This window comes from Castanea sativa, chromosome 11, assembly GCF_040712315.1.
Source record: "Castanea sativa cultivar Marrone di Chiusa Pesio chromosome 11, ASM4071231v1".
Classification (NCBI taxonomy): Eukaryota; Viridiplantae; Streptophyta; class Magnoliopsida; order Fagales; family Fagaceae; genus Castanea; species Castanea sativa.
Window position 1 is genome coordinate 24,909,403 of NC_134023.1, and position 23,009 is coordinate 24,932,411.

The 23,009-nt window shown below is 34.0% G+C and overlaps 2 protein-coding genes across 2 annotated transcripts; both read right to left on the reverse strand.

The window, feature by feature from the left end:
- Positions 1-5,362: 5,362 nt before the first annotated feature.
- On the reverse strand, positions 5,363-8,675 carry LOC142616265 (uncharacterized). Its single transcript, XM_075789147.1, has 4 exons — positions 8,653-8,675; positions 7,362-8,514; positions 6,778-6,985; positions 5,363-6,309 (listed from the first exon to the last, which is right to left on the reverse strand). Exons 1-4 carry the CDS (start codon positions 8,673-8,675, stop codon positions 5,363-5,365), a joined length of 2,331 nt encoding a protein of 776 aa, XP_075645262.1.
- A 1,573-nt stretch (positions 8,676-10,248) lies between these two features.
- On the reverse strand, positions 10,249-18,841 carry LOC142615548 (choline-phosphate cytidylyltransferase 2-like). The gene is made up of 8 exons (XM_075788286.1): positions 18,500-18,841; positions 17,836-17,949; positions 17,499-17,594; positions 17,215-17,257; positions 16,973-17,128; positions 16,731-16,811; positions 11,125-11,223; positions 10,249-10,769 (listed from the first exon to the last, which is right to left on the reverse strand). The coding sequence occupies exons 1-8, from the start codon at positions 18,661-18,663 to the stop codon at positions 10,584-10,586; spliced, it is 939 nt and encodes a 312-aa protein (XP_075644401.1). The 5' UTR covers positions 18,664-18,841; the 3' UTR covers positions 10,249-10,583.
- Positions 18,842-23,009: the final 4,168 nt, after the last annotated feature.

Below are 23,009 nucleotides of genomic sequence, written 5' to 3' on the forward strand. Positions count from 1 at the left end.
ATAGTGGTAGATTCTGCTATTAACATTGCTAATGATGAAGAAATTATGAGGTCATCCAATTCAATTAGGAAGCAGATTTGTAATTTCCGAAGAATCCGCATTTGAAGTAACAAAATACTATAATAATGGAAATAAGATTTAATGATCTCGTCGGTAAAATGAAATTGGAATTCTTAAGAGTAAACGTCAAAAAGTGTTGAAAGAATGTCGACATTAAAACGACATAGAAGGAAAATCAATGTCTATTCACATTTATGGTTGGCTACTAAGTTGACTAATTTAGTTCACCCAAAAATGACGCTATTATGTGTTAATATTTCCCTTAATTCTCTTGTCAAACAATGAGTTTTTTTTTTTTTTTTTTTTTACAATTTTATGTTTTAGGGCGGCTCAAAAAAAAAAAAACTCTAATTAGGGTGGCTCAATAAGTTAGATGATAACTTAAAAATTGAAATACAAAATTACTAATGAAATTTTTGTATTTAGACTTTATTGACACCTCATTTTCATTTGATAATATGTCTTATCAAAGTAATCTATAGCAAAATTTTAACAATTTTAATTTTGAAAAAAAAAATCTTTTTTAAATTGTAAAAGGCTATAACAATTGTTCATATTGTGATCACCATATGCGTTAAAAAAAAAAAAAACTTATCTTTTCTATATTATCAATGATTGTTATATTATATATTTGAATGTCATTACAATTATTTTCATTTTTAACTTTTTGTTCTAGTATTTCATTATCTTCTAAGTTCTAACTGTTTTTGACAATTGTTTTATTCATTTGTGGTTGCTATTTTTTTTTTAATTTCTAATAACAAACATATCAAGAAATCCTATTTTGAGATTTTATAACTTTTTTTATATAACTTTTTTTTTAAAACCGAAACTGATTTTTTTTAGTAGACACTACGCAATCATAATTAAAATATTTAATTACGAATATAATAAACCCTAGCGATAATATAAAACTATAAAATAATTAAAATAAAATAAATTTTTTTACAATATAATCAATAGAATATAACTTATTAAATGTACTATTACAACATTACTTAACGATAGAATCACTTAACATAATAGCCATAACCTACACAGAAGAAGATGTATTTGATACATAACTCGATGAATTCATTTTAACTAAATGGTCCAAACTAAGTATACGTACGCACCTTAAACCCAAATTAGGGCAAAATCTTATTATTATTTAATTAATTATTTTTCATATGTTATTTGATTATATTTGACTCTGTTTAGGTTAATTGTTAATGTTTCTTTAATTTCCATGTTTTGATTAAGGTTTTCTTTCTTCCAAAAACATATTTCAACTAAAAAATTTACATAGCCATGCCATAAACCATAACCTAGACCTTCTAGTGTTATCATCATTGGGAAACAGGAGCTCAAGTCGTAAGGGGTACAAAATGAGGTGTCAATACATGCCCCAGCAGTGTTCCACATATAGTGCATGGGAGTGTTATAGCTTCCCACATGATGCATGCCATATGCACAACGAGACCATGATCCTTGGCTAATATGGATAGGATCAATCACACTAGTGAAGCACCTCCAATAATCTCTCAAAACTACTTTTATTTTTATTTTAGAGATTAAAGACCCAAAATCAAGCTCCAATAGCCTTTCCTGCCTACAATTTTTTGAGAACCTCCAGTGACTCTTTTAGTGTGGGGAGTATTGTAGCTCCTTGTGAGAGACCGCGCCCCTAGCCCATTCGGAATTGATTGGTTTGGGACAAACTCATGTGAATGGGTGGGTTCATGTTGGTGTCTCTCAAAATGGTGATTTGACTGATTATATTTTCCCATTAGATTAAGGGTTTATAATGAAGTCGCCACTTATTTAATTTTTAGAAAAAAAAACCATAATTGAAAATTTCATCATTCTATTGATTTGAGAATGAATGTACATTAATCATAGGAAATTACACGGCTTTAGTCCTAGATACAATTTAAGATAAAGTACATGACTTTATTTTCTACTTATAATCTAGAGATTGAAAATTACATAGATAAGTAATTGATCTACTAACCCTTGATCTAAGCTCGGAGGCTATGTTACAAGATAGGAAGGTGGTAGGCACCCACCTTGCCTGATGAAAACTATCTTCTAGACTATGATGGCCAACATCATCTCACATCATCCAATTAATCAACATATTACATGTTCATTGCATTAATTTAAATTGGTGTGCTACTTGCTTGAATTTAAATGTGCATGCATGTGTTAAACCATTATTCCATTTATGCATCGTCACATTTAAATTGAAAATTAAATTTTAGTGAATGTGTGTGAATGATGATATCCTAAATTTAAGGATTTGGGAGAATTATGAAATTAAGATGTTTTTCATATTTTGGATATGAGTTTTATATCAAAGCTAGTGCGAAGGACGCATATGAACAATATTTAAGAATATCAAGAACATTTAAGGAATTTAAATAATCAACTAACATGATTTAATCATAAATTAACATTTTAGGATTATACGTGCATGCAAGATCCACAAGATGGAGGAGGAGGCTTTTGGTTGAGGTCCTAAATGTGGAGTAGAAAAGAAGAACTAGGAGATGAAGAGTGAGAGTGAGGCTTGCTCAATATCTTGAGACCAATATATGACAAGACTAATTATACTTCACTAGAACTCAAGAGGGGGAGAAGAGAGGATATTTATGAATGTTTTGGAATAAAGGAGGAAGGGGTTTTATATAATAGTAGTGGAAAAAATATGAACGGAATAGCATTTAATGAGGGTTGACAAAGGATGAAAGAAAATCATGAACCCCAACTCAATTTTAGAGTTTAGGGAATACTGGTGCATTAATTACGGAGGTTGGAGGGAGTCGTGAGAAAGCAAAGTGGCTAAAACTTCAGTTTTTTTCCCGTAGTGCTTATCATAGCCTTCTGAGCCAACTTCAAAAAAACATATGTTACTCATTTCTAATCGGAATTGCCTCATTCACTTGAAAAATCCACCGTAGCTTACTCCATTGAGTCTATCATGGGTGATTGAATCATGGGGGGATGCTTAATTGGTAACCAATGGTGCTGCCAAATTTTCATAGATTTCTCATCCCCAATCTACCACCTTAAGCCTCTTTGAATGACATCACAACCTTGTAAGATACTCCTTCATACATAAGAACCGGACCTAGAGTCTTTGGCTTCCATAATTGAGCATTGTGGAGAAGTCTCCATGCTTGCTTTCCCAAAAGGTAATCATTGAACATGGCCAAATCGTTGAAACCCATGTTGCCCACTAGTTTAGATTTAATCAATCATCTTATTTGAGCCAATGAATTTTGCAACAACCGCCAAGTTGCCCCCACCAAGAGTTTGTTATCAAGACTTCAACATCATAACACAAACCCTCAGGGAGTTTAAAACAGCCAATGGCAAAGGTTGGGATAGCTTGAATAACAGACTTGATCAAAACCTCTTGTCCTTCTTGAGAGAGCAGTATCCTTTCTCGTCCTTGCAATTTCCTCTACACTATTTCCTTTATATAATTAAAACTCGCCTTTTTTCCCCTCCCTACAAATGAAGGAAGCCTCAATTACTTCTCATACTGTTGAATTTCTTGACCACCATAATTCCCAGCCAGCGGAAAGAATGAAGGTGAATATGCTCGACGGGAAACCCATTTGGAAAATTTTAATTTTGCAAACTATTGAACATTCTGCCAGTATGGCAAAACTCAGTGCAGCACCAACAGCTGAATATAGACAAATGGTGCTCAAAGGTGCACATTGGCTAAGGAGACGTTGCTGCATTGCTTGTGGGTATGTGGTACATCTTAAGATATTTGGCAACACTATCCTTGGTTGCCATAAATTTTGGGTTATAATTTCTTAGACTTTTTCAGCGCTATCATGGAAGCTTGTATATGGCAAAAGGCGAAGACAAAATGGGTTAATAAATAAATGCGTTATAATAATAATACAAATTAATATTGGTTGTAGTGAACCTTCTGGTAATAGTGCAATAAAATAATACAGTAGGACAAAAATTGAAAGGGAATTAATGGAGAAAGTGAAGAAGAATGTTGACTGGTTCGAGGGAGTCACCCTCCAAGAACGTAGAGAAGGAACATGGAGAAGAAGAGGAAACAAATTATAGTCTTATTTCTCGTTGTTCTCTAAAAGGTCCATCACAAGTATTTAAGTTAGGCTCACCTTTACAACTGCCAATAGGGAGCCAGATTTAGTAACTAATTTCCCAATAGTCTAGCTGTACAATTAACCCCACTACTAACTAACTAATACTCTATTAGTGGAGACAAACCACTTGCATCATTACAATACCCCTCCTCATAAAGCACCTTGCCCATAAGGTGGGGATATTGCTGCTGGAGATTATGCAAAAGCTCCCAAGTAGCATCTTTAATAGGAGTGTCTTGCCAGTGAACCAAGACCCTAGTGACAACTTGATTGTGAATTTTCTTCATTCTTCTCTAGAGAATAGCTTCTGGTTCAGGGCAAAGAACACCCTCAACATCCACTGGAGGTAGCGTTGGTATAGGTTTAACTTGAACTCCCAACTTAGGTTTCAAACAAGAAGTGGAGGGCAAATTCAGCTTATAAGCAACCTAGCCAATCCTTTGGAGAATCTGGAATAGTCCATAGAATCTTGGAGAGAGCTTGAGATTAGTCCTAGTAGCCAAGGATTTCTGTCTATACGGGAGGAGTTGTAAGAATACCCAATCTCCCACTTGGAACTCTCTATCAATTCTATGCTTGTCAACTTGAGATCTGATTCTCTCTTGAGCTGCAACTAGGTTGTGTTTAAGTAAAGTCAATGCTGCTGTTCTGGACTTTAGGTGGACATCAACTGCTTCTAGCCTTGAGGTACCAGGTACATACTGCAGTAATGTTGGAGGAGAATAGCCATAAAGAGCTTCAAAGGGGCTAGTTTTGGTAGAAGTGTGGAAATTAGTATTATACCAAAACTCAGCCAAAGCCAACCAAGAGGACCACTGTTTGGGTTGTTCCCTTGCATAGCATCTAAGATAGTAATCTAGGCTTTTATTGACCACCTCAATTTGTCCATCAGTTTGTGGGTGATAAGCTGAGGACAAGGCCAAGGTAGTACCTTGTAACTTGAAGAGTTCAGCCCAAAAATGGCTAGTGAATGTGGGATCCCTATCACTGACAATTGATTTGGGTATGCCATGGAGTTTGATGACATGTTGCAAAAATAAGGAAGCTACTTTGGCAGCAGTATATGGGTGAGAAAGGGGAATGAAATGAGCATATTTAGTAAGTCTATCCACCACAACAAAAATGAAATCAAAGTGATGAGACTTTGGCAATCCTTCAATAAAATCCATAGAAATGTCTGCCTAAGGTTGCTCAGGAATAGGCAGTGGTTGCAAGAGTCTCATGGGAGCCAAGTTCTCTACCTTTTGTCTTTGACATGTGTCACATTCCTTCACATGCTTCTTAATGTCTTTTTTCATTCCCTTCCAAAAGAACTCTCTCTTAGCTCTTTGATAGGTTTTCTCAAAGCCTGAATGACCAACAGAGGGGCTATCATGAACATAGTGCAGTACCCTGGACTTTAAAGGAGAATTTTGTCCTACAACCACTCTGTCCTTATACACTAAGACATTGTCATTGTAAGAATAAGCTTGGAAACTAGAATTTCCATTTCGGATGCCTTGAATGATCTTGTTGAGAATTGGATCAATGGCATAGGACTGCTGTAATTCATCTAACCAGGACAATTGTGGGAAGGAAAGTAAAAACATGGCTGTTTGAGGTGGATCTTCTTTTCTAGATAACGCATTAGCTACTTTATTATCCCTTTCCTTTTTATACTCAACTTGGAAGATGTATCCCATTAGCTTAGCTATCCATTTCTGTTGAGCTAGAGTGCCAACTTTCTGATCTAATAAGAACTTCAAGGACTGTTGATAAGTTTTAATAAGGAAGGGTTTGCCCAATAAGTAAGGCCTCCTCTTTTTTACAGCCACTACTAGAGCTAGAAGCTCTTTTTCATAGGTAGATAAATGAATATTCTTGCCTTTCAGAGCTTGACTATGATAAGCTATGGGTCTACCTTCTTGCATAAAGACAGCTCGCAAACCATGACCACTAGCATCACATTCTATAAGAAATGTTTTTGAAAAATCAAGTAAGGCCAAAACTGGGGGACTAGCCACCGCTGCCTTAAGTTGATCAAAGGAATATTGAGTAGCTGCATCCCAATGAAAAGCATCCTTTCGTAAGAGGTCAGTCAAAGGACTAGCTAGTTGGCCATAACCCTTAATAAACTTTCTATAATATCCTATTAAGTCAAGAAAACCCCTTCAAGACTTGAGTGAATTAGGAGCAGGCCAATTGAGCATAGCTTCAGTCTTCTTTGAATCAGTTCATACCCCTTCTCTAGAAATAATATGCCCCAAATATTCAACTTCCTCACAGCCAAAGTGACATTTGAATTGTTTTGCATAGAGTAGATTTTGTTGCATAACTTCTAGTACATGTTGAAGATGCAATAGATAGGCTTCTAAACAAGTACTATAAACCAAGATATCGTCAAAAAATACCAAGACAAATTTTCTTAAAAATGGTTTAAAAACTACATTTATTAAGCTTTGAAAGGTGGATGGGGCATTGGTGAGTCCAAAGGGTATTACTAAGAATTCATAATGACCCTCATGTATTCTAAATGTTGTCTTATGAATATCCGATTCTTTCATTCCAGTTTGATGATAGCCAGACCTTAAATCTAACTTAAAAAAAATTTTAGCACCACATAGCTCATCTAAAAGTTCATCTACAATAGGAATAGGAAACTTATCTTTCACTGTTTCCTTGTTGAGAGCTCTATAATCGATGCACATCCTCCATGAACCATCTGCCGTTCTGACCAAGAGCACAGGTGAAGAAAATGAACTCTTACTAGGCCTTATTGGCCCCGTCTCCAGCAAGTGTTTCACAATTTTCTCTATTTCATTCTTCTGATAAAAAGGATATCTATAAGGTCTAACATTGAGGGGTTGAGTGCCCTTTTTTAGCACTATTTGGTGATCATGCCCCCCTGCTTGGTGGTAATTCTTTTGGAGTGTTAAACACAGAGTTGAATTCTTGCAACAACTCTTTCAAGGTTGAATTGGTTTGAGGTTTATCTTGAGGTGAATCTAGCATCATGACTTGGAGTACCAGACCTTTCTTAGGAGAGTTCTTGAAGATTTCATCCCCTTCTTGGAAGCTAGGCCCTTTTGATTACACCCCTCGTAGTAGAATCTGTTGCCCTTCATACACAAATCTCATAATAAGGTTCTGGAAATCCCATTGAATCAAGCCCAAATTTCTAAGCCAATGTATTCCTAATACCACATCATAACCATCCATAGCTAGAGAATATAAATCAACTTGGAACACATGCCCTTGCATTTTTATCATTACCCCATGACAGATTCCCTCACTTCTTATCACGAACCCATCTGCAATCTTAACTTCCAAAACCGATTGTTGCTTTGTTAAAGTAGCCTTGGACACAATAGTAGGATCAATAAAATTGTGATTACTACCAGTATCAAGAAGAATAGTCACCCTTACTCCCTTAATGAACCCTATTAACCTCATGGTTCCTGGATTTGGGCTTCCTAAGAGGGCATATAAAGATATTTCAGGGTAAGCAATAGGATTTTCTTCCTTCCCCCCACCTGTTGTCTCTATTGTGTCTAATTCCTCCAATGGTACCCCTAGCTGAACCTTTTCATTGAGAACTGTTTCCATGAGAAAAAGTTTTGGACTAGTTTTACATCTATGGCTTGAATTCCATTTCTCTTCACAGTAATAACACAACCCCTTTTTCCTTCTTTCTTCCATCTGTGCAGGGGTAATTTTCTGGATGGCTACTTTAGCCTTGGGATCTAGTTTAGGTAGACCAAGAATGGATGATTTAGCTGGAGAGCCCACTTCCATGCTTGTTTTAAAGGAAGCCCTTCTAGTGCTAATCCAATATTCTTCTTGAATTTTAGCCAACCGAAAAGCTTGATGCAAGGATGTGGGATTTAGCATCCTAATAGGTAATCTAATCTCATCCCTCAACCCACTTAAGAAACAACTCAATTTATGTGGTTCAGATAACCCTTTAATTTTATTAGAAATGACCTCAAATTGTGACTTATACTGCAACACAGTGGAAGTTTGTTTAAGTTTGGTAAGGCATTCCATTAGAACATCATATGCACTTGGACCAAATCTAGTATGGAGTAATTTTAGAAAAGATTCCCATCCATCAAAATCATGCTCAGCATCTTGAAACCAAACTAAGGCTGGGCCTTCCATATAATAGGAAGCCATGAGAATTCTCTCATGATTAGGGATCTCATAGTACTTAAAGTACTGATTTGCCTTATAAATCCATCCAGTGGGATCTTCTCCATCAAATTTAGGAAATTCCAATCTTACTTGCTTAGGGATTGGAATCTTACCTCCATTAGATACAGAAGATTCGACCCTGTTATTGTTGTCGAGAGGCCTGGTGAGCAAAACTGCTTGAATTTCCTTAACAGCTTCAAACAATTGGGCAAGCTACTGTGTAATGATCTCCATGGATTTTTGGCGTTGATCTTGTTGTAGCTTAACCCCAGAAATTGTATCAACAAGTTGGGAATACCTTGTATTAGAACCATCAGCCATTGTAAGATCGAAACTACTCTGATACCAATTGTAGTGAAACTTTTGGTAATAGTGCAGTAAAATAATGCAGTAGGACAAAAATTGAAAAGGAATTAATGGAGAAAGTGAAGAAGAATGTTGACTGGTTCGAGGGAGTCACCCTCCAAGAACGTAGAGAAGGAACATGGAGAAGAAGAGGAAACAAATTGTAGTCTTATTTCTCGTTGTTATCTAAAAGGTCCATCACAACTATTTAAGCTAGGCTCACCTTTACAACTACCAATAGAGAGCCAGATTTAGTAACTAATTTCCCAATAGTCCAGCTGTACAATTAGCCCCACTACTAACTAACTAATACTCTATTAGTGGAGACAAACCACTTGCATCATTACATTGGTAATAAATTAATCAAAATTCATTAAAAAGGAATGATAATAATAATCCAAAAAGGTCAAATTTAAAATAAAATAAAAAATTCAGGAAAAAATTAACTAAGTTCATCCCAAATTACGTAGATTTGATTAATTTTGAAGACTTAAATAGATTTGATAATTTCAAATTACATATTTTGAAAAATATAGTTGTTATGAATGAATAAAAAAGTTTAAAGAATGAATAAAAAAAAATAACGAATAAATAATATAGGACAATGATAGAAATTTTGATAAAAAGTCTATTTGAAAAAATAGATAAGTAAAACTAACGATTCACTCTTCAAATAATATAAAAATTTAGAAAATTTGTTAATGGTGACTGCAAGTGAACTATTTAAAATAATGTTGACTTGTCTATATCTTAATCTTCCTTTCTTCATAGGAGAAAACGGTCATATTTAAGTTGGCACTTGGGTACGTGAACCTTGATACTTTGAGCAAGTTTCCGAAATTGTCAGACTCGGTTACATTTATTGCACAGAACTGAAGCCCAAAAGGATGACCTGTTCTTGTTGATTCTCTACAGAAGAATCAATGCCATCAAGGCTAAATTCCTAGCTAGGCCTTGTTGCATGAAGAAGACCCAACCCTGCCTCTTTCTTTGACGTTGTTTAATTTTTCCCACCCAACAACTAGATGCATTTGCATCTACTCGCTAGCACCATCCAAAACATCTCTAAGTCAACGTTATAGGACTAGTGATAGGGAAACACAGGGCAGTGGCTTGATATAGTAGAATGTAAAGGCTTTTGTCACGGATTGGAGAAGTGTGACATGGCTTGGCAAGAATTTTTGCCCAAACTTCCAACCTGCAAGCCTCATTGCAACCCATAGCATCAAGTGACTGAAAACCTGAAATCAAGTGACTTTTTTTCTTTTGTTGATAAATTCAATAGTTAGGATTTAAACTCTCAACTTTTGAATTTGGAATTCCATGAAATGTCCATTAAGTTACAAGACTCTTAACAAATTCGTGTTTTTCACTTTTTTGTTTGCACTTTCGTTGTTCATAATATTCCAGATTCTTTTTAGTTTTTACCGAAGATTGATTGGATGAATGAAAACTCAAGCATATTTTACTCTTCTTTTTGGTTTTTCACAATTCAGAGAGCATTGAAGTGTTGATTTCATTTGAACCATATTGTTGTGATGCAGGTTGATAAAAGAAATAAGAAAAGAGGAAATAATTTTCATCTATAAGGTGCTTACATGATCACCAACCAGAAACACGTTTCAAGAAAGCCAATTTTGCCACGCAGAAAACAGGACTTTCATGTATACCTGTGTTACTTGTATGTTCTGAGGAACTTCAACCACAAAAAGTGAATAATAATTATAATAATACTAAGAAAAACTAATACAAGTAGAAGCTTCAACCCTTCCTTTCAAAACCAGAGCAATCCATATTTCATCATCTGCTACCATTGTGTGGCACTTTATAGAGACAGTGGCCATGGGCAACAGACCAACTACCTTCAAGAATGGAAAACCATATCTACTTTTCTTTCTCCTCTGTCTTGTCTGCCTCATAATAATAATAATCACCGTCATCATAATATTGTTCATCATCATCATCATCGTAATATTCTTCATCGTCATCATCAACTTCCTTGCCATTTTGTAGGAGATATGAGGCTTGTCCCCTTAGGCGCTCTTGAATTCGATCCCTGATGGCAGTGCCCTGATAAGCACCCAAATTGTGGCGGTAAGAGTGCCAGAATAAAAATGGACAAATAGATAAGAAGAATCTAATCTCATTTTTTTCAGTAAAACAATAGAGAACATCAGCTCGCATACATAGCCTAATTTTAGTATTGAAAGTTGAATTTATTAGATATCTAGATAAGCAGCCAAATTGTGGCGGTAAGAATGCCAGAATAAAAGTGGAAATATAGATAATAATCATCTACTCTCTTTTTTTTTTTTGAAGTAAAACGATAGAGAAGCATCAGCTCACATACATAGCCTAATTTTATATTGAAAGTTGAATTTAATACAAATAAAGTATATCTAGATATATGTATGGATTGGCTTACCATTTTATGGCAACCTTCTTCAAACATCTCTAGAAATCCAGCAACCCAGCGGTCAGCATTTTCCACCCACTCATTACGATGCATTGCAACAGTTTGAATCTAAAATATCAAGGCAGTAACTTACATCCATCAAAGTTCTAAACAATTCTCAAAAACAAACAAACAAACAAAAACAGGTTAAACACAATTCTTGGTGGATACAAAAGCAAAAATGTGAAAAATGAATAAACATCAAGAATTAAAGATTATGATACTATGGAGAGAGAGTGCACAAATTTTTTACCCACAATCAATAAACCAATGTTACAGATAAAGTATTTGTCAGCACAACTGAGACTATTCCTTCACTTTGACCACAGGTAAAAGCAACAAGAACAAAGAGCATCAATTCAAAGAGAAACAAGGTGAGAAATCTTTAGTATAAATAGAAACGTAACCAAAAGGAACATTGTTGCACACGAATGCTCGGTTTGAGACACCATCATTTGCAGCCTTTAGGGTAATAAGAAAGCCTCAAAATCATTTCCAGTTTCTTCTTCTCTTCTTTCATTTTCCACCCAAAAAAAAAAAACCTCTGAAACCCAAGTGGGTAAAAATCCACTACATAGATATATAGAATTACTTTGCAGCTTTGCCTTTTATTCAATTTCAGTCAACTAGTTATTAAACTTCTGAATATCAGACTGCAACTGGCTCATTCATTGAGCAAAAGCACTTGACCAAACCATAGAGTACCTATTGATTGCTTGATTGGACCTAAACCTATCCCCTTTCATGTAATGAATGTAATAGCAGAATCTAAATATGGGCATTGGTATTAAAAAATACATGAAAATGTTGTCACACAAGTCAGCCTTGTGGCCTGATGGTGATACCTCTCCCTCTGGCAAAGGGAAGTTGTGGGTTCAAACCTAATGAGTGAGTGAGATTTGAGCTTTAACTATGGGGTAAGCTAACAATTACACGTTTTATAAAAGGTTGTACCCAGTGCGCAAATCTCCCACTATTGCAGGACCTAGGAGAGGTGATTGATAGATAGCGTTATCCCCCAATTTATTTTTGGAGAGGTTGATTCTCGAAATCTAACCTACAACTTGTTGCATTTGATGGAATGCACTTGCCGTCACACCAAGGCCCGACTTCTAACAATTACATAGTTTTTGTACATTATAATCATAAGAGAAATTGGCCTTAAACTAGTTTTGCTTGTTACACAAGTTAAATATAAAAAAACATGTAAGGGTCATGTAGAGATGGCATCCTAATAATAAGGAATAACACTAAGTGTCTGTACGGGAATAACTGAAAACTTTTTTCTGAAAGTACTATAGGTAAAATTGAAAAGGGTCATGTAGAGATGGCATCCTAATAATAAGGAATAACACTAAGTGTTTATTTGGGAAACAGCTTATTTAGCTAAAATTGAAAACTTTTTGTTGAAAATACTGTAGGTAAAGTTGAAAGGTAACTGAAATAATATAGTGAGACCCATGAATAGTACCAAAAAATGCAATGGGACCCATAAATAATAACAAAAATAAACTGAATAGTAATAAAAACTAGCTTTTTAAGCCAATGCCAAATGCACACTAAAATATGGTAAAAATAAATTAAATAAACTAGTAGGTGATACTTATGATTTTATTGCTTTTTGAGCACTATAATACAGGGCATCCAATGCCTTTTAATGTCAGGGTTAAACACTTTATTATGATAAATTTCTGTAAATTTGCTGAGGCTATGCATGAGTCTTAATTTTTGGTAGTACATACTGGTAAATGACTCTAACAAGGACAATCCAATTTGAAGCCCACATGCTCTGAGAGGGATGCTTTATATACTGGATGCAAACCATTGAGTAGCTAGAGTGCTGCAATTGATGTTGTTATCGACTTCCCTAGCAAACCCAATACTTAGCCCTAAAATTCAATTTCAAATACTGAAAACAATTAACCTTCTACCTTTTCTTGATCATGTTGACCATTCATAGATGATGGGAAATTTGAAATTTCAGATCCAATACTCAAGTTACTGGCCAATTCATATAACCAGGTTGACTAAACCCAATAAAACACTCTTTATGCTTAAAGGAAGAGACTCATAGTAGCAGATTTATAGGCCAAAGAAACATACATATATGTTCTAAACCCAATCAGTCCACTAATCAATTTTGTGTTTATTCAAATTATTCCTAAAGTTAGTACACCCCTCTGGTTTAATTTATCTATCTTCTTCTGAAGTTTAGAATACATTTTATTTCTATAATCAGTACAAATTACTGTTTATGGGCTGTAAGGTGAGATATTAAAAATAAAAGGTTCCTATCAAAAAAATAAATAAATAAATAAAAGGTAAATTACAATTTACAATAATGGCTTGATACTATGACAAATTAGTCAACAACCTTTCAATTATTACATTTGACCCTCTAAAGTTTGGATTAAAATGCAACCATTAGGATACCTTACAAATTAAAAGATGTTGCAATTTATGGACCAATAATTTACCCCCTTGTGGTATGGCCCAATCACAGTTTAGTCCCACAAGCTTTTTCAATTGTTACATTTTGACCTCCTAAGGTTTGGAAATGAAATCGTTAGGAGCACAGAGCACTTTGGATGGAACACTAACTATTTCATTTGAGTCCAAACTTTAGTGTGCCAAATGTAGCAATTGAAAATTTGTGAACTAAATTGTTACAGGACCAACTCACAAGAAGGTAACTTGTAATACCCCCTCCCCCTTTTCCAAATGAAAAAGAAAAAACAGAAACAGATACAGAAATAGAAAGAGTGGTAATTCATGAGACTTATTCACACTAGGTAGTTTTTTCACTATGAAGCACGGGTGCGTTTCGGGATTCGGGTGCGGGTGCGGGAGCGGGTGCGGGACTCGGCAATTTTTAAAAAAGTAGGGTACAGCGGGGTGCGGCAATTAAAAAATTATTAAAAATATTTTTATTTATATTTTTAATATATTGCTAAACATACTTTTTTCACATTATATAAATATATACCAAATTTAAGAGCAATAGTAAATAATAACTAGAACACAGAGAATGGGAAAGAGCCTAGCAGAAGAGTGAAGGCAGAGAGTGGTAGAGAGACGCAAGAAAAATGAAGAGGGAGAGGGCTGGATCTTGGGTATCGGCTGATACCGGCGACCCGATACGGACCGATTCGGGCCGAATCGGCGCAAATCCGCCCGATTTCACGCGCGTCGGCCCGAATCGGCGCCGTGTCGGTGCGAATCGCGCCAAAAAAATTGTTTTTTTAATGCCCAACGCGGCACGGACGCGCAGGCAGCGGTGTTGCCTGCGCGTCCCCGCGTCGGACGCGGGTGCGGCGGCCCAAACGCCGCACCCGTGCTTCCCAGTTTTTTCAACACGCTGAAATTTCAACAACGTTGAAGCATGGCCAGGCAGTATGATTGCTTAGGCTACACAAACTGTAATTGCCTAGATTTTAACTTACTATCTTCTAAGGGACTGTTTGATACAGCTATGTTAAACATGCTGTTTGACAAAGCTGCAACTTTAATAATTACTTAATGAAAAATTGCTAAGAGAAAAATTTGAGGGGGTTTGATAACATTTGAGAAAAAGTGTTTTTTCAATAATATGAGCTTTTAGTTGACACCAGTCAAAAAGTTCTGTTGAAGAACAAGTTGCCAAAAAGGACAAACTATATTCTACTGGGTATCTCTTATTTTTATACTTTTTTTATTTGGATTGTGGCTTGAGGGAAGATACTCACTGGTGATAACCTAAAGGAGGAGGTTATACTATAGTAGATTAGTGTTTGCATGTGCCAGTGTACTGGGGAGACAATGGATCATGTTTTGATTCATTGTGGAGGCTCATCATTTATGGAAATCTGTTTTTAGAAATTTGGGGTTTCTTGGGCTTTAGCAGTGAGGGTTATTGATCTTTTGGCTGAGTGGAGAAATTGGTTGGGGATGCGTTCTTCAGATAATTGGAATTTGGTTCCATTGTGTTTGATGTGGAGCATTTGGAGAGTGTGTAATAATTGTACGTTTGAGGGCTTGGAGGGCTGGGGGGATCAGCTTTTAGCCTCTTTTGTAGGCACTTTGTTTGATTGTTCTGGAGCTTGGGCATTCACATCTAGTGTCCATTCCAATGTTTTTAGATTTTCTTTCCTATTGTGAACAATCTCTATTCTCTAATGATTTTGTAATCCTTTAGGTTTCTTCATGCTTTTTTTGCATAATTTGTTTTTTAATAAAATTATTTTTACCTATAAATAATAATCTGTATATTGTTTTGCTTAATAACAATATTTTGAATATATTTATTAGTAAATGTTATTGTTATTAATATTTTGTACACAATTTTATGCCGTATCTCTAAAACTTTCTCTCCCCTACCCACCACTTCACTCCATCTAATCCCCACCACAACCTACTAGCAATTGCATCGAACACACTACAAACCAATACCCAAAGTAACGTAGTGAAGCAACCCTCCTCAATGAGCAGAGAAGCCACTCTCCACGGCCACCATCACTACACCCAAGAGGAAGCCTTCACCCCACCAGAAACCAAACATGACAATGCCGTATCATGCAAACCCAACTCTCCTACTTAAGCTCTCCTACTGAAGATACCACAGACCCAAGAAAACCTTAGAATAGAAAATTTAAGTACAAAACCAATTCCATCACATTTGAACTCTCAATCAAGAATCTAACGATTTGGTTGTATCAGCAGAAGGTATTTTGCAATCGATTTTCTACATCTTTTTTTAATGCAGATAGAAGATATTTATTAATGGAATACCATTTCCAAAGTCAACAGTGTAGGTGAAATAAGAATGTTAAGATGGGAAAGTGGAAATACAAGTTAATACAGGATCTGAAATAAGTAAACTTTGCCTAAAGGTAAAGATAGGGTGACCTTGTGAATTTAAATTTGAGGGAAAGTTACTTGAGATGGTTTGGTAATGCGCATAGGAGAGAGATGATGACACCAGTGAGGAAAAGTGGGTTGACTCAAGTCGAGAAAAAGAAAAAAGAAAAATAGCTAAAATAACATTAGCATTGGTAGTATAAAAAGATGTGTCAATTAAAGAGGTAGCAAAGAGTATGACTTTGCATAGAATAGAATGGCAGAAAATATATATATACATGTATGTATGTAGGTATGTATGTATATATATATATGTGTGTGTGTGTGTGAGTGTGTGTGTGTGTATTTGACTGACACTGATTAGTCTCTTGTGGATCCATAGACAACACAAAATTTTATGACTATTATTCTAGTATACATCCCATGTACTAGGTGAAACCCTATGCTTTTTTGTTTCAATGAAATTTTATCATAAGAAAAACTCCATCTCTTCATGCATTTATCTCTTTTGTGTCTTCTATAGTTGTTCCTAAGTCTGTCAAGGAATGTACATCTATTCTAGGCTAAAGGACAGTTACGAAGGAAGAAGAGATGTAAGCACTCTCTTAGAATAATATGTGGTATTTTGATTAGCAACACCATATGTACCTTGAAGAAAAAAATCAATCCTAGAAGAATAAAAAAAGAAAAAAGAAAATCTTATACAGAATAGCACTACACTGTTATTGGCATACAAGTACCTTCTCTCCCACTTTTTCCTGTTGTTCCTTCACTTTCTCCTGTAGTTTCTTCAATCTCATGTTCACCCTCAATCGCTTCTCCTGCACGCATGAACAAAACCAGTTTAAGTACACCAGGAAGAGGTAAATCAGCAAACTTACACCCAAAAAAGAGAGGGAGAGAGAGAGCAGCAGCAAAGTTACTCCAAAACAGAATTATCTAAACAGAAACCCAAGTAATAAATATTAAAGATAATACATGCCTTCACATAGCTAACACCAAGATCTTTTCTTGAATATCCACGATCCAAGTTACGCATCACATACTGGTTATAATCTTTTACAATCCTCATTATAATGTCCGATGTAGAAATCCCATCAGTCCGTTTTGTTTCCTTGAACCTTCCAGCAGCTTTGACCTGCAATAGAGGTGCACCTAGGATAATTCTATGTAACAGAAAAAATTACCAATTGCAATAGAAGAGAAACTGTCTCTCAGACTTACAAACTCATAGACGTCATTCCCAGCTCCGCTAGCATCAGCATAACTGAAAAAGATTTAAGCAAAGTACAAAAGATTACACGATATAGTTGAATGCTTGAATCACTTAAATAAGCATCACAAAATAGAATAATTAATTTACAATCAATAAGATTTACCATAATTTCTAAATAAATTATAGCACAAGAGACTGAAAAAAGTTCGATATGTTTTGAAACTCCTTAGTCCACAAAATTATATAATAACTCTTAAGCTCAGAGGTGAGAGTTTTGGTTGATCATCCTTACGGAAGAGAGTCATGTGCCACATAGTCAATATTGTGCTTGTCAAGAAATTCTTGAGTGATCACCCAAGGTGCATCGGGAATGACTTCATCTACCCACCTACACAGAACAAACAAAAATAAAAACTCAATATTTGAAGATTTTGGAGCACTTCTCTTATCTAAAAAGAAAACCCAAGTACTGATATGCTGCAAATGCCCAAGATCAAACCAAAACAAAGCATCACCATGCCATTAATTTCTCGAAAGCAAATTACAAGTAAACAAGAATCTGTGTTGCAAACACTTCAAGGTATGGTAGAACTCATTAATAATTCAAGTACTTGGGAAAAAAACTATACTTGCAATGGCGTAGTGACTCATAGCGTTCGTCCTCCGTCATAACGGTTTTGCCTTTATACTTGTGGGTGATTGCATCGCTGCAACATCCAACAAGCAGATAGGTGTTTGGGAACCTGAATTCACAAATTCAATCATATAACAAAATTAAAAATGAGTTTGGCACCAAGAACTCAGACTAATTGAAAAGAATTTTGAACATACAAGGTAAACCCAGCATAATTGAAGTTCACACATCACCAAGATCACAAAAAGCATATGCTGAAAATACCCCAAAAAATGAAAGGGTATTTCTTAATTACCAACAAAAAGCAATTCTTGTTTAGGAAAATCTAGCACAAACTATTATATACACTTTTAAGAATGCATAATTCAATAGAAGCCTAAATGACAAAACTAATTTCAACAAGCATAGCAAAACAATAAAAAGTAACAATGACAATAAATGAAAAACAAACCCGTTAACTATTACAATATTCAAGTAAGCAATGAAAATATAAAACACAAAAACAAGATAAACCCAGATGAGAAAAACTAACAAAAACCTCAAAACAACAGAACTGAACAAATAATTTGACAAAATAAGAGCAACCCAGAAAAAAAATAAATGGTGGATCGAAAGAGAAAAGAGTATAGAAATGAAAGTAGGGAGTGAAAGAAAGAGACGATTTCTTGGCTTGCTCAAGTGAGCCAGCGTGGCCAAAGTGGAAGAGATCGTAGATCCCATCAGCATAGACACGAACAAGGCGGTCGGACGAGGATGTATCATCGGAGTTGCCATTGGAAAGGGAATTGTTAAGATGATGATCCTTAGGCTTAGGATCTTCCATTGATACGAATAATAATAATGGCTTTTTTTTCAAATTACACTATTAAGTATTAACAATATCTCATTACTATTTCTCTTTTCAGTGCTTTTTGCTTTTTGTGAATGAGAATTGTTTTTGTGTATCTTTCTCTTCTGACTCTCCTCTCGCCTCTCCCAGCCTGCCTCGCTCCCTCTATATTACTATTAGTGGTCCTCAAAACACGCGATTTTTCCGCGGCTTTTTTTTTTTTTTTTTGCTTCCCTTTGATATTTCTTTTTTCAACGAGATAAATTTTTTTTCTTTTAATTAGGGTTATGAAGATTTTTTAAAAAAAATAATGATGAAATATATATATATATATATATATATTATGAAGAGGCTTTTTTTTATTCGATAAACACTCATGTATAAAGAAGAGATGAGATGAAAAAAAATACACCCACACATCAACACCAAAATTACATGCGACAGTATATTATGTAGGGCCGTGTCTTTTTTGTTTTTTTTGCATGTAATAAGAGTTGTATGCTTTTGGGTTGCACACATTTCAATATGTAATTGATAAGATTAAGTTCTAGGTTAAATTAAACATCCTTTTTAAAAAAAATAAATGAATAAATAAATAAGTTATAGGTTCATTCTAAAAGAAACCTAAAGAAAAATTAAAGTTTTTATTCTATTTTTAATATCTTGATTTTTTTTTTTCCGAGGGAGCTTGATTTTTTTGTTAGTTTCATAAAAGGTAAGAAGCTTTCTCAAAGAAAAATGAGAATGTAAAAATTCATTAATAATTACTTCAAAAATAAAAATAAATTATGAGTCTTGTGGTTTAATTGTCACTAGGTGTTTCTTATAAAAACATCAAACTATCGAATCACCATACCTCAATTATCCATATATAAAAAAATATAAAAAAAAAATCAAGAAACAAAAGTAGAAACAAAAGATCTTACCAAGGGTTGAGGGAAAGGTCTTGACACAACATCAGCTCCTAATTTGAGGTTCGACATAATGTATTTAACTAAGGCATTTTTATATTTAACTAGTATTTATAATTTTTTTTTAAATCTTAAAAAAAAAAGAGCCAAGTTACTAATTAGATTTTGTTATATACGTCAAGAGTTTCAAGAGATTGTACTTATTAATTTAATTTTTGCTTATTCTCTCACTATATATTAAAGTCTTCATATCAAATCACAAGTTCAAATTAGATATTTTATAATTAAAATGGAGTAAATTGCATTTTATTGTCACTCAAATATGTGGTCTGTTTAATTTTGGACACTCAAATTTTAAATGTTTGATTTTAGTCCTTTAAAATTTTAAAATATTGCAATTTATTCCTTCCATCTATTAATTTATTTTTTTACATGACTAATGAAATGATGAGAACTCCATATTTAAGATACCAAAATCGAACTATATCTATATATAAAAAGAGCCAATAGGCTCAGTGAACAGTATTTTGGTTCATTGAGTCACCTTTATCCTTTATCCTTTTTTAAAAAATAGTTTTGAACAGTTGCTATAGTGTCAATTTGGTTTGTTCAATTGGCATTATAGCTACAGTAGCTATAGTGTTTTTTTTCCCCCCCTTCAGTCAGTCATCGTTTTGTGTTTTTTTTTCTCCCTGTTTTCTTTTAAATATTTATATGAGCTGACAGTTATATTGACACAAGCAAATTTCACAATATTTTCACAATATGTCAATTTTTTATAGGTAAAAATAAAATAATAAAATATGTAAAATATGAAACTGTGACAAACCACAACTGAAAATAATTGTTTTGTGATAAAAAGCACGAATGTGCATAGTTACAATAGCCAGAGTGCCAATTTGGTTTGTTCAATTGGCACTGTAGTTATAATAGCTACAGTGTTTTTTTTTTCTTTTAAATATTTATATGAGCTGACAGTTATATTGACACAAAAAAAAATTTATAATATTTTCACAATTATTGAGGTGTCAATTTTTTATAGGTTAAAACAAAAATATGAGACTGTGACTAATCACAACTGAAAATAAATATTTTGTGAAATTGTTGTAACACTTGTTGTATGAATGTGTAAAAGTTATAGTACTCTTTGGTAGGCCTGTCCACACATATCCGGAGACCTGACCGGAACCGATCCAAAACCGGCCGACCCGACCTACTTCAGCGGTCGGCGACAAATTTTCTCCACCAAAAACTGACTCTGGCAGGTCGATTTCGATTTCTCTCCTCGAAAAACTCGAACCGAATGATGAAAAACCCATAATCCAGCAAAAAACCTAGATTCCAGCGATAAAAATCCAAATTTCGGCGATAAAAAACCCAGATCTCGGCCAAAAAACCTTGATTCAGGCGCTATTTCACGTATTTCGACAATATTTTGACCAGATCTAGAGAAATCTCATCAAATCCGGTGATATTACCACCGGATTTGGCGAAATCTCATAGATTTTGATGAGATTTTCGTCGGATCTGGGTTTTTCTCACCTTTTCTCGTAATTTCTTCGTCATTTTCTCAGATCTTTGACGCCAACCGACCCGTCCACCACCCGTTGAAGTCTATCCGCCCGACCCGTTTACTCCGGCAATCGACAGTAAGTGAGTTTTTCCAAAACCCGATTCTGTTGGGTCGGGTCAGTTTCAGGTTGGGCACAAACTAGACCCGTGGACAGCCATACTTTTTGGTTTGTTCAATATGTACTGTTCATCACTTCATTAGCTTTTTTTTTTTAGTCATTGGTTTGTGCTCTTTTAAAAAAAAAAATATTTATATGAGCTTCCATATATATTATTATACTAATACAATAAATTTCACTATATTGTTACAATTTTTTATAGGTCAAAATAAAATAATAAAATATGAGACTATGACCAACGACAATTGAAAATAAATGTTTTGTGAAAATGTTGTAACATTTGTTGTGTGAATGTATAAAAACTATAGTACTTTTTGGTTTGTTCACTATGTATTGTTCATCACTTCATTGGCTTTTTTTTTTTCTTTCTTTCGGTCATCGGTTTGTGCTCTTTTTAAAAAATATATATATATGAGCTAGCATATATAATGTTATATTAACACAACAAATTTCACAATATTTTCACAATTATTAATGTGTCAATTTCTTATGGTTCGAAACAAAATAATAAAATATGAGACGATGACCAACCACAACTGAAAATAAATATTTTGTTAAAATGTTGTAACAGTTATTGTTAACACAATATTTTTGCAATTGCTGAGATCTTAGTTTTTTATAGATCAAATAAAAAATGCTAAGTTCGTAATATTTTCACTTTAATTTCACAACAAATTATAGGTAAGCTACTATTGATGGATAAAAAGTGATATCAATCGTGAGTCCATTTTAAAATCAATAACAGCTTATCATCTAGAATTTATTATAAAAATATTTGGTGATAGCATTTCTATAAAATAAATAATAATATATTATACTGAAACTTACCACTGCCGAAAGTAAAGGTATTGTGAAAATACTTTGACATTTTATTGTGTTCCTAAACTTCACGCACAATTATCTTTTGTTTGTTTTTAATGTATAGTTTAAAGTGGTTGTCCCAATTAAAAAATAATAACAATTTACCACTTAGAATTTATTGTGAAAATATTGTGAATGTAGCATTAATCTAAAATAAAATTATAAAATATCATACCAGGGCTCACCATAGCTAAAACAAAGGTATTGAGAAAATATTGTGACATTTATTGTGTTCCTAACTTCTTCTTTTTTGTTGCCAATTTGTTAAGTCAAAATTCATAGTTTTACGAACAATTTTATTGGGTTGAGTTTTTTTAACACATTGTTTAAAGTAAAAAACACATAGTTTTACCAACAAAAAAAGAATTATGGAAAAAAGTATTTTCTCCCTTTATGTTTGGGGTAGTTTCATCCCCCCAACTTTCAAGTTAAATAATTTCCTCCTTTATATTTTATAGACAAGTATATAGTCACTGTTGTTACTCTTTTAGTTAAACCTTAACAAAATTTTATAGTTCCTAGAATATTTCATTGTGCAATATCTAAAATGCCTCACTAAATTTTAATGTCTCAAAATTTTCTTTGTGCATTATGAGTTTTATGTGTTAGTCATACTTAGAAAGTAAAAATGATGATGTATGGTATTCTATTTGTTAACTAAAAAATACTAATTTATCAGTGGTTTAAATCTTCTAGATTTGTAATTTTATTTAATAAAAACTTCAATGACATATGTATTTTGTTATTTATTTTCTTTATTAAAAAGATGTTCATTAAAAATTAAGTAAGCTAACCATCGTAGTTAGGCTTATAAAATAAAACGATAAAAAAATGAAATATGAACTACAAAATATTCATTGCAAATGGTTGTAGGTAT

What these genes read in the sequence shown, in the direction of transcription:
- LOC142616265 (XM_075789147.1), bottom strand. Translation starts at nt 8,675, where the DNA reads ATGGCTGATGGTTCTAATACAAG. An exon ending in CTATGGATGGTTATGATGTG is followed by an intron (nt 6,986 to 7,361) that starts GTATTAGGAATA and finishes CCTTTTTATCAG; the next exon opens with AAGAATGAAATAGAGAAAAT. An exon ending in ACTTTTAGATGAGCTATGTG is followed by an intron (nt 6,310 to 6,777) that starts GTGCTAAAATTT and finishes TTGACTTAATAG; the next exon opens with GATATTATAGAAAGTTTATT.
- LOC142615548 (XM_075788286.1), bottom strand. Translation starts at nt 18,663, where the DNA reads ATGGAAGATCCTAAGCCTAAGGATCATCATCTTAACAATTCCCTTTCC. An exon ending in AGGAAAAAGTGGGAGAGAAG is followed by an intron (nt 11,224 to 16,730) that starts GTACTTGTATGC and finishes TTGATATTTTAG; the next exon opens with ATTCAAACTGTTGCAATGCA. An exon ending in AAGAAGGTTGCCATAAAATG is followed by an intron (nt 10,770 to 11,124) that starts GTAAGCCAATCC and finishes GGTGCTTATCAG; the next exon opens with GGCACTGCCATCAGGGATCG.